The sequence below is a fragment of a genome, unplaced genomic scaffold (genome assembly GCF_019419815.1).
Source record: "Pyrus x bretschneideri cultivar Hongxiangsu unplaced genomic scaffold, Pyrus_bretschneideri_v1 Contig76, whole genome shotgun sequence".
Lineage (NCBI taxonomy): Eukaryota > Viridiplantae > Streptophyta > Magnoliopsida > Rosales > Rosaceae > Pyrus > Pyrus x bretschneideri.
Window position 1 is genome coordinate 1060688 of NW_025999816.1, and position 10467 is coordinate 1071154.

General features: G+C 37.8%; 2 protein-coding genes across 3 annotated transcripts; one reads left to right on the forward strand and one right to left on the reverse strand.

The window, feature by feature from the left end:
- Positions 1 to 719: 719 nt before the first annotated feature.
- On the reverse strand, positions 720 to 5101 carry LOC103955541. 2 transcript variants are annotated; one of them, XM_009367436.3, is made up of 4 exons: positions 4778 to 5101; positions 3569 to 3901; positions 2298 to 2477; positions 720 to 1504 (listed from the first exon to the last, which is right to left on the reverse strand). In XM_009367436.3, exons 2-4 carry the CDS (start codon positions 3809 to 3811, stop codon positions 854 to 856), a joined length of 1074 nt encoding a protein of 357 aa, XP_009365711.1. In that variant the 5' UTR covers positions 3812 to 3901; positions 4778 to 5101; the 3' UTR covers positions 720 to 853. The 2 variants fall into 2 exon arrangements, with proteins under 2 accessions (XP_009365711.1, XP_048430823.1); XM_048574866.1 differs by lacking the exon at positions 4778 to 5101 and adding an exon at positions 4520 to 4645.
- A 1647-nt stretch (positions 5102 to 6748) lies between these two features.
- On the forward strand, positions 6749 to 10044 carry LOC125472871 (extracellular ribonuclease LE-like). Its single transcript, XM_048574860.1, has 4 exons — positions 6749 to 7100; positions 7197 to 7355; positions 9049 to 9250; positions 9475 to 10044. The coding sequence occupies exons 1-4, from the start codon at positions 6987 to 6989 to the stop codon at positions 9696 to 9698; spliced, it is 699 nt and encodes a 232-aa protein (XP_048430817.1). The 5' UTR covers positions 6749 to 6986; the 3' UTR covers positions 9699 to 10044.
- The last annotated feature ends 423 nt before the right edge of the window (positions 10045 to 10467 follow it).

Sequence of the window (10467 nt, forward strand, 5' to 3'; positions counted from 1 at the left end):
CAAAATAAAATGTCATATAAATTATAAAGTATACAACAAATTGAAAATATGGAGAACAAGTATAATGAGTGTTCATCCAAGTTTCAACAAGTCCAAGTCAGAGTTGCGACCTATATAAAATATCAAATGAAAGTTGTCCATTTTTTTTATAAGTCAGAGTCGTGATCTAAGTGGGTGCCTAGGCGAGTTTAGGCGGGCTAGACAGGCACTTAAGCGGTCTAGGCGCACTTTTTTAATTTTCAAACGCCTAACAACTAATCGGGACCTGACCGGTCATATTGTGTGGTTAGAAATAACTCTTCACATTTCTGTATGGGCGGTAATGCACAACGAATAGACCATAGTCATTGGATTTCACTACATTGCTTCCCTATAGGGCAAAATCATCGTCACCATTGATTTTGGCAACTCGAATGTGCTTTGATCATCGTCACCACTGATTTTGGTGACTCGAATGTGCTTTGAAGCTCAAAAACACAATCGAGTTGCCAACATCACTAACAGAGTAGCCAACATCATTATTATCGAATTTGTGGACGTAGGGGTTCGGGAATCCTTTGTCGGAATAACCCCAAGTGGCGTTCGAGAGCGAAGGATGCTTGTGGGAAGGACAATTCCAGCACTCAGTTGGATGTTGAGAGCTGAACGAACACGAGGAGTACGCCAAAATTGACCCATTTCTCCGGTGCTCTTCCGAGGGAACTTAACAAACCAATGCATGAGCAAGATAAAATCAAATACTGTAGAGCAATCTTTCAACATACAAGCTCTCAAAACGATTATATACAAAAGACCATCGTCGTATTCCAAGGGCTATATAGTACATGCAAGTGTATGAAAAGGAGAGACAGACTTAAGCTAGGGAAAAAGAGAAACCAAGCCAGCACAACGCTCGGTCGACAAAATTTAATGCCAATGGAGCCACCATATGCGCAGCCTTCGGTAATGTCGGGTAGGTAAGTGTTCCAAGTATGAACCAGTTGAAGCTTAAGAGAGCAACAGCGTCCGTAGCAGGTCTATTCCTTATGGTCGAGAAAAACTGAACCACGCTCTTGAGTGACATACCAACCACGGAGAAAAGAGCCACGACAAGGGGCATGCAAGGGTCTTCCGCTTGCCAAATGATAATCCCAACCAAAACTGATAACACTGCACTGAAAAGACTCTGTTTGATTGCAATACCCCTTCGCTGGTAAAAAACTTCACTCATATCTAAATTTCTGAGGCTGATTTCAGGCATAACAGGATGTATAGGTCCACTGGATACTGGTTCATTTCTTAAGGTTTTGAGCAACTCCATATTAGTTTTGCTTTCGTCCCCCCATATATCTTTGTGCATCAGAAGGTCTTGACGGATGAATTCACTTCCATCATAACGGGATTTCCATGATGGGATCCCAATGGCTGTACTCTGGGCATTGCCTGTTTGATCTCGACCTTTGTCGTTCCATCCTTTGCCCTGAATTTCTTTTAGCCGCAGATTTTCAGTTTTCAGATCGTGTAACTGCCAAAGCACATAAAAGGGTCAGTATTCAGTGAAGTATAAAACGGGACATAGTAATGCATATATATAGAAAGACAATCTAAATTTGCATTGCAAGCAACTTAGCAACCGTGTCTCTTGTTGTGTCTTGTTTAAGAACTGAGAGAAGGGTTTCTTGTTTTCATTTTCAGAAGTAAGAGCAAAGTCTGTAAGTGGTTGATCATTCAACTTAAATTAGTATCAGAAGAAAAGCAACCCAATTTTCCAAACCGCTCGGAAACCACCTAGTCATCTAACACCACAAAAATAGTAGACAATGTTTATTGCAAAAACTGAGATACCCGTGATAATATCAAACGATTAAACAATTTTCAACGTTTGCTGATTTTGTCATTGATAACTGTTAAATGGGATCTAAGAACTAGATGGTGCAGGGTAACCACAAGAATAAGATCTCTTTTGGTTCTAATCAAAATGGACTCTCTTAAGAAGGGGATTCTTAGTTTCAATTGTTAAATTTAATCATTACAAGAAATATAGATTCAAATCCTTTCTATTTCCTCATAAAAAGGTGCAGGCTCACACATACATATTGGCATGTCCTTATTTTGGATCGCTAAATATTGGCACACCAAACACCAGAGCCAGAGGACACGCGATATTCTTGTTCCACAAACTATACTAGAGAAGTTACAAATTAGAAGTGTTTAGTCATGTCTGGCATAGTAAGAAATACTTAAAGTGCAGCAAGAGTAGTTGAATGCGGTTTTTGCCACTAGCTCAAGGCATGCAAGGGGATGATATAAGTCATTACCTTGCTCACTAGCAGATCAATTTTGGCAACGGCCTTGTCATGTTCCTCTTCAAGTTCTGCTAATATCAACTCCATCATTCTTTGTTCTTTAATGGCTGTAATTAGATGCTCCTGAAGTTCTTTTCTATCCCATTCGAGATTCTCCAACTCAATTTGCATATCGTGTAAATGTTTTTCCAGCTGTTAACATAACAACATTTCTCGTAGCTTAAGACATACCGAGAGAAGATGAAATTTAGGAACCATAATACAATGAGGAAAATAACCATCTAGCAGATGAAGCATAAACAGATGCGAAATAACTAAGAGCCAAACAACTGGAAATAAACATCATCAAAAGCAAGAGCAGACATAGTAAACGAACAAATGCCATCACCCTAGTCTCCAGCTAGAGCACAAATCATAACCATCCATTATCTTTGACACATTTGATTTCAAATAGGAGTACCTTACAGAGTCTCGTAATAAAAGAGTTAATCCCTTCGACCAAAAAAATAAAATAACAAACAGCTAATTCATGTAACCATGACTATAAAGTCAATCCAGAAAAAGGACTCAAGAGAAAACAACGGTAACATTTCTAGTCAGCTTTCTCAAACCTGAAAAGAGGCACAAGAATGACCCCACACTATACGCATGCACACGTACACACAATCCTTTTGCAAACTTTCAGAGTTAAACAAACTGGTAGTAGTAGAATGCAGCAAGTGATGTATCAGAGGTACAAGAAGGTTAGCACTCTCAGAGTTTATCTCGTAGTTTCTATACATTGAGTCAGTCGTCTATAATTTTTGTTCCTAGTTCCTTTTCTTTAGAACGGTTCCCTAACCATGTAGTCATCGTCCTCCCTCATTGGTTCATGGCTCTTTCATTGGAAATTAAAAATGAAGTGAAATGAACTACAGGACTCCCTTTTTCTCCTAAACATTTGTGATCTGAAATGAATAAAAACTTACAAGCGTGAGATTTATTAGAAAGTTATGCTCAATCACACAAGCAACAAAACAACATACAAATAAACAAACAAAAATTTATAGTAAACTGGTCATAAATGGAACCAAAACAAAAAACACAACGGGTGAGGATGGGATGTTTTTAATATAGTTACATGCCACCATACCAAAGCGAACCAAAAGAAAAACACACATAGTGAGAATCTTCGTATAATTACATGTCAACATGCCAGTCTACTTATCTTAGTAAATGTCATGCTCAAAATATGTGTTTCCAAAATAGGAAAGTAAAATTGACAGAAAGCAGATAAAACCAACCTGCCTCTCCCTCTGTAAGGCAGTCAAAACACGCCCGGGCAGGGATATAAGTGCCAATGTCCATATCATGATTCTCCAGAATATGTTCACATGGAAGCAGACTGCTGCCCTCAACAAATCCAACCATGCATGAATGACAATAAAAGTAGTCTTTATGCCAAACAAGCATAAGAGCTTCAAAAGCGAGAAAGGCCGAGTCACCAAGATTATTGTGATAGTTATTAACTCAGAAAGCAATGCCATCACATCGACCGGTATTAGTGCCTTTTCTAATCAATTAGTCTGTCACAGTTTGCAAGACATGATGTAACTTATTTTTGAGTTCCTACCATCCTGCATAAGCAATGAATCCTTATGAAATACGAAACAAAAGAAAAAAAAAAACTAAATAAATAATTGAAAAGGTTCTCTGAAACACAGATCCGAATTTCAGTTCTAATGATGATAGAGATCTCAAAAATATATCGACTACACGTCTCATAAAATTTGGTAACTTTAAATGATCACAGTTCCCAACAAAGTGTCAAATTCCATTGCATGTCCTGAAAAATGAGACTTCTGGTCTATCTGACTCCCCACTGCAATATCTCATAACAGTAATGGTGAAACAAAGAAGATCGATGAACAAAACATTCCCAATCATCTCAACAAATATTAACAATGCCAGTGGTGGATTGCCACCTTTCTGCTCAACCCACTGCATTCCGAGTTCAAACCCTTCCAATCCCCTTAGTGTCTTAGTGTAATTTAGAGCAGTAATATCGCTTGTAACCAAAACAAATATCAACAACAGAACTAACGCGATTCAATAGAAAGCTGAACCAAGATAAAGAATGCTTCAACCTCAGATCGAATCGAATCAAACTACTTCGGACTATATTTACTAAAATGAAATGCCGAAAGAAAACCCAAAAAATTAAAAACAAAATAAAACAGAGTGTTAAATCATACCCAAAACTGTTAACCGGAAAAGTAGCAACAGACCACAAAAAATTCCATCTGGGGAACAAATATGTGAAAAACCCAGTAACCCATCTTCCTTCAAACCCAAAATAACACAGAAGCATGCCGAGAAAGCATATCCATTAGGAAATTCTTACGAGAAAAAAACGAAAAGAAACTCTAACCGAGAATTTTCAGATAACCAATGAAACACAAAAAAAAGCGGAAGACGATGGCGATACTACAGAAGAGGAAAAGAACACTTACGCAGCAGGGCGCAGAGGGTGCGACTTGAGCTTAGAGAGAGAGAGAGAGAGAGGAGAGAGGAGTGAGAGTGGATGTGTGCAGTGCTTGTTCCTATCAAAAGCAGTTGCGGAAATGCAGAGGTGGCAGCAGGAGCATGGCCAATGAGTGACACGTTTTCGGTGAAACATATATTGGGACTTTAAATAGATGGAACTTCCCTCATCCTGTCATCCAACATTAATCTTCTTTCTAAGTGAAAAATTACAGAGTTTGGATCACTCGGTGACATCATTCGTTGCAGATTTCTTTAACTGGAAAGTTGGCATCAAAATTTAAAATTTTGGGACGTTGGAAATGGAAGTACGCTTTGGGAATGGAACCTTGGAGTGCCTTCTACTTCCGGGCACACATGCTATGTTATATGCGAGTTTTGTTCTTATATAGGCTTCATGCTAAAGGAATTGTCAATCAACCAGAGTTTTAATTTTAATTTAAGAACGAAGGAAAAAATACAACAAAAAAATTAATAACTACCTATTATTGTGTTAAGAATGAATGGTGAGTAACCACAATTTTTTTAGACCACAGAGGCTAAGATAGGGGGGACACATTTTTCTGAAACACTTTCTTAAGGCTCACTCTATTTCTTTAAGGATTTTAGCCCTTATATTTCAATTCAGCAGTTATAAATTATTCTCTAAAAATAATTAGACGAATTTAAAACTATTAAAATATTTATTTGCAATGAAAAAAAAATTGACGAATATGGTTTCACAAAAACCAAAAAACAATAAAATGCAACTGGCACTTTACCGTAATAGCTGAAACAATTATAACTACGTATTCTGATGCAGAATCGATTCCCACTGATTCGCCTTCCTCCTACCAACTAAATATTAACCCACTAATGATATCCTTATATTTAAAAAAATATATATATATATATATAAATAAAACTAAATTAACTACTTGAACACGAAATTTCCCGTGACAAATGAAATAAGAACTCGTGCACAATAAATGATTTATGTTAATGTAAGGTTTAGGGTTATAATCTCTTATACAAAGGGTTTTAATCCTCTGATTCGATCTCCATGACGCAAAGTGTAGGAGTATCCGACTCTCGTAGTGATTTTACCTCGAATCCACTAATGCTGCAAGGATTTGATTTGGGGCGTTGGAGGAACCAGGACATGTAGTGATGCTTTATAGTTCTTCTCAAGTATGGCGAAGAATGTAGAGAGCTTTCTGAGTCTTCTAAGTGTGTAGAGTGTTTGAGAATTTAAGTGTGGTGAGGATTGTGACTGTGAGAGAGAGCCTTCTTTGTCTTGGAGCGTTATAGGCTCTCCAAGTCTTAATCGAGAATCGAACTTAAGACCCTCTCGCTTACAAGTGAAGAATAATATCACTATACCGTAGTATTAAACTTCATAAATTTGCATTTCACTGACATCATGTTCGCCCCATCCAAACGATATTACTTGTTCCACCACTAGACCATAGTACTAAGTAACTGCTCTGTCGAATGTTAAATGACAAAAACAGCAGTTTGCTAGAACATCATACTAATTAAGACAGTATGTCGGTGATATAATTCGTTGCAGGTCAATTCTATAAAAGGAAGGTTCACGTCAAATTTGGATTTTGGGGTCTATGAAATGGAGCAAAGGGAGTGTCGGGTCTATTTGTTTCTGGCAACATCAAATGGATTTATTAATCTCAAAGCATACATTTCATGTGATAAAGTAAAAAAATGGGAAGGATGCTTTGGGTTTGGAATGCCTTCTTCTGGCACAAATGCTCTTTGAAACTCTCGAGAAAAATCAGATATGGATATTTTATGGCAATGGTTTTTTGGTTGGTAGATAATAAGTGTACAAAAATAATTACAACTGAAAAACGCAAAAATAAGTAGCTGAGATTTAATAGAGTAAACGTATTCATTATCAGATACTGTTCTGTTGATTCACAATGTAATGTCATATGAACAAAAGGTAACATTGTATTATTTAATAATATCACACTGACGATAAATTCGTTCCATGCAAGCTCTTATCAGGATATTTATAATTGGCTCTGCAGCTCTGCGCCCAAATTTCCTCATACAGATATGAGTGATAAATGATGCAGAAATCCATGAGTCCACACCCATGACCCTCGTGTTGTGATTCATCAGAACAACAATATATGGATAGAGTCCCGTATAACAACAGAAACTAAGTCATAAACCATGACAAGATTCACTTCTCTCTTGGGGCGTTTGATAGTCTTTGCAGTAATCCTATCAACAACTACTCTCTCCATAGCTTTTGAAAATGTTGCTTCCTACTACATGGTTTTCCAGGTATCTCTCTCTCTCGTTCTCTCTGCAACTCCAAGTAACTCAGCTCAATGTATCTTCAATCCAGTAGCATATATGAATATCCCCTTCTGTAATTAGTGGCCAGGATCTTACTGTGGAGCAGCAAAGCAGGGTTGTTGCTACCCAAAGACAGGAAAACCGACCAAAGATTTCAAGGTTGGTGGGATATGGCCCCTTTCGTTTACCGGAGAAATGCCTACCAACTGCGAGTCCAACACCCATTTCCGTTTATCTGAGGTAGGTACCCTAAACCCTCTTCCATTATCACTCTACTAATAACTAATTTTACTTAATTTTGGGACTGTTTTAACTTTTAATTACCATGGTTCATTAGACAGGATGTACACATATGAAATATTTTTCTTTAATAGTCCGAATGACTCAATATGACAAAAAATAGACGATCAGAATTGAATTGAGAAAATATTATTTGTCCTCAAATTGCCAATCTAATTGATAAAGAGTCAAACAACTGAATACTCTGGACTACTAAAAACAAACCCATACATATGATCTTGCTTTTACTTCCCCAGTATGGACATTCTTTGATTTGTTAGAAGCATCTATAAAATAAAAAAAATTAAAACTATTTAAAACGGCTCAGCGTGCATGTGTTGTGATCAAATGTCCCACACCGAAAATCGGACAAACTTTATAAAAACGTATAAGGAGTTGTGTCATTAGTCTCATTGCCAATTGTTTTTGTCGTTGGAAGCTTCAGCTTCTTGTTTCTCTTCTGTAGTTGTTTGGATCCAAAATAATATTATTGGGCCGAGCGTAGGTTTATATTCGGCCCAAAATTTTTCCAAATGTATTATGGGCTGTCTAGTGGTCATAAGCCGCTCAGTTAAGGCGGTCGAGTCCTATTGCAAGAAGGAGTGATTTGGATAAGAGCGGATGGGTCGAAGTCCTAGTATGATAAGGAACCTCAATGGAGTGAGGACGCTAATTAAGATTTGAGAAGTGAAGGTGGCCGGGTAAAGAGTTTGGTTCAAAGTCCAAGTAGGAGTAGGATTGGCCGAGCCCTGGTAGGACTAGGACGAAGAATCCTAATCCGAGTATAGTTCTAATTCGGCCAAGATGAGATTGGATGCTATAAATAAGAGGGGGAGGCGTCATTTGAACCCTCCCCAATTCAACACACAAATTGCCCTGTGCAAACCTCTCAAACATCTTGAGATTTCTTATTTTCTTTTTCCACCAACACATTTTCAGTTTGGATAAATAGTATTGTGAAGGCAATCGTTGAACATCTTCAGTTTGGATAAACAGTACTGTTGTCGTAGAATCAGTCGACCGAGGAGCACCTCAGTTTGGATAAACTGCACTGCGTCGAGACCGACTGGTTACCTATCCAAGTCTCAGTCGAGAAGGATTTCCGAATCCTTATTGGCAGAGGTCATCTTATTAGCCTTCTTGGCGAAGTAAGGTGTTACAAGTTACTACATTCAGCACATTGAACGCCGAGTGATTTTATGATTGGATACTCAGAAGTGAGTTTCAGAGTTCGGCCTTCTGACGGCCGAACCACATTTACCATCAAGACATACATCTCTTTTGAATACCTGTGTCCGTATAATTTGGAGCCGGTTCAATGTGCTTATACTCTTACAAATATAATCACCGCAACTGAACCTGATGTCGACGATTCATGAACTTCGCAGAACCAGCAACCTTGTCTTCAAGCTCAAGAACCCGAAGGCCAAGACGTGTTCCTTCTTTGGTCGCAGTTGTAAGATCAAGAAGTCAGCAGCACGCTCAACGCAACATCCGACGAGTTGGCACGGCCCGCATCAACCGAAAGACATAGTTAACCCATTAGTTATTCAACCTGCGCGCCACATAAACTTGACAGTTTTTAAGTCAACAGTAGTATATAAACAAACTTTACACGGACTTATACTTGACCATTACACTTCTGATTGAATAGATCTCAAACCTGACAAAGAGCTTGGAAAATGAGTGGCCATCCCTTTCCTGCCCAATAAGTGGCAGTAGCAAACTATGGGAGCAGGAATGGATGAAGTACGGAACTTGTTCAGAACCACTCTTCGGTGGTCAATATCATTACTTTCATGCAGCTCTAGACCTCAGGAACAAAGTAAACATCTTGAAGATGCTCAGCAGTGCAGGTCATTTGAAATACTTCAATTTCACTTTTATATATATATTATATTTCTCTTATATCTAATGTTCTTTTTTAATCGATGGAGTTTGTTTAGTTTGGAACTTTAATTTGAACCTATTCTGGTCGTTGAAAAATAAAAAGAAATATCACTAGATCAATATCTTACGTAGATCCTTTCAAAAAATATCTTACGCGGATTAATACGCACAGAAATAAATTTGATTGCAGGAATCCATCCAAACGGGTCATTCTATAGTCTACGTAAAATTGTTGATGCCATACAATCAAGAGTGACATACATGCCAGCAATAATGTGTTACGAGGACAAATCAGGAAACAAACAGCTCTACCAGATTCTTCTTTGTGGAGACACTACTGGAACTAAAATTGTCGACTGTCTTGGCCTGCCGCAGTCAAATTGCTCTGAAAAAATCAAGTTCCCTTCCTTCTAGTAAGGAAAATGAAAAAAAAAGTTGTTTCTTGCAGAATTTTATGGTGAGCGGTTAGATCTTCATTCTTGTGTACCTTTCCAAGCTGCTTGCGTTTCAGTCTCTTCACACTATGTATGTGAGTTCAGTTCATTTATATTTTGGGAAATCCAAATATATTTCATTATTTATGAATTATAAGTATTTTTACATGGTTATTTTACCGATGTGCGACAACAAGCCTATGTACAACTTGACTAGTATATACATATATACAAGTCACAACACTTCCCCTTAAATTGGAGCAAATATATCATGCATTTCCAACTTGTCAAGCGAGTTAGAAAACACACTACTAGACACAACCTTAATAAGCACGTCAACGAGTTGATCTTCAGACCCCACAAACAAAAAGCAATAACTCTAGCATCCAATTTTCCCTTGACAAAGTGTCGATCAATCTCCATATGTTTATATAATCATGTTGCATCAAATTATGAGCAATCTCAATAGCAGCCTTGTTATCACAATAGAGATTTATAGCATCCTTGGGTTTAAACTCAAGATCCCTCAACAATTTCTTCAACCACAACAATTCAATACACCATGGGACATAACATGAAGTTCAGCTTCTCTATTGACCTAGCAACCAGTTTCTGTTTCTTGCTTCTCCAAGTAACTAGATTATCACCTAGAAAAGTAAAGTATCCAAATGTAGATCGTCGGTCAATAATAGAACCCGCCCAATATGCATATGTGTACCCTTCTATGTTCAAATGACCATTCTTGAAAG

What these genes read in the sequence shown, in the direction of transcription:
- LOC103955541 (XM_009367436.3), bottom strand. Translation starts at nt 3,811, where the DNA reads ATGGCATTGCTTTCTGAGTTAATAACTATCACAATAATCTTGGTGACT. An exon ending in CCTTACAGAGGGAGAGGCAG is followed by an intron (nt 2,478 to 3,568) that starts GTTGGTTTTATC and finishes TTATGTTAACAG; the next exon opens with CTGGAAAAACATTTACACGA. An exon ending in TTGATCTGCTAGTGAGCAAG is followed by an intron (nt 1,505 to 2,297) that starts GTAATGACTTAT and finishes GTGCTTTGGCAG; the next exon opens with TTACACGATCTGAAAACTGA.
- LOC125472871 (XM_048574860.1), top strand. Translation starts at nt 6,987, where the DNA reads ATGACAAGATTCACTTCTCTCTTGGGGCGTTTGATAGTCTTTGCAGTA. An exon ending in CCTACTACATGGTTTTCCAG is followed by an intron (nt 7,101 to 7,196) that starts GTATCTCTCTCT and finishes TTCTGTAATTAG; the next exon opens with TGGCCAGGATCTTACTGTGG. An exon ending in GAAGATGCTCAGCAGTGCAG is followed by an intron (nt 9,251 to 9,474) that starts GTCATTTGAAAT and finishes ATTTGATTGCAG; the next exon opens with GAATCCATCCAAACGGGTCA.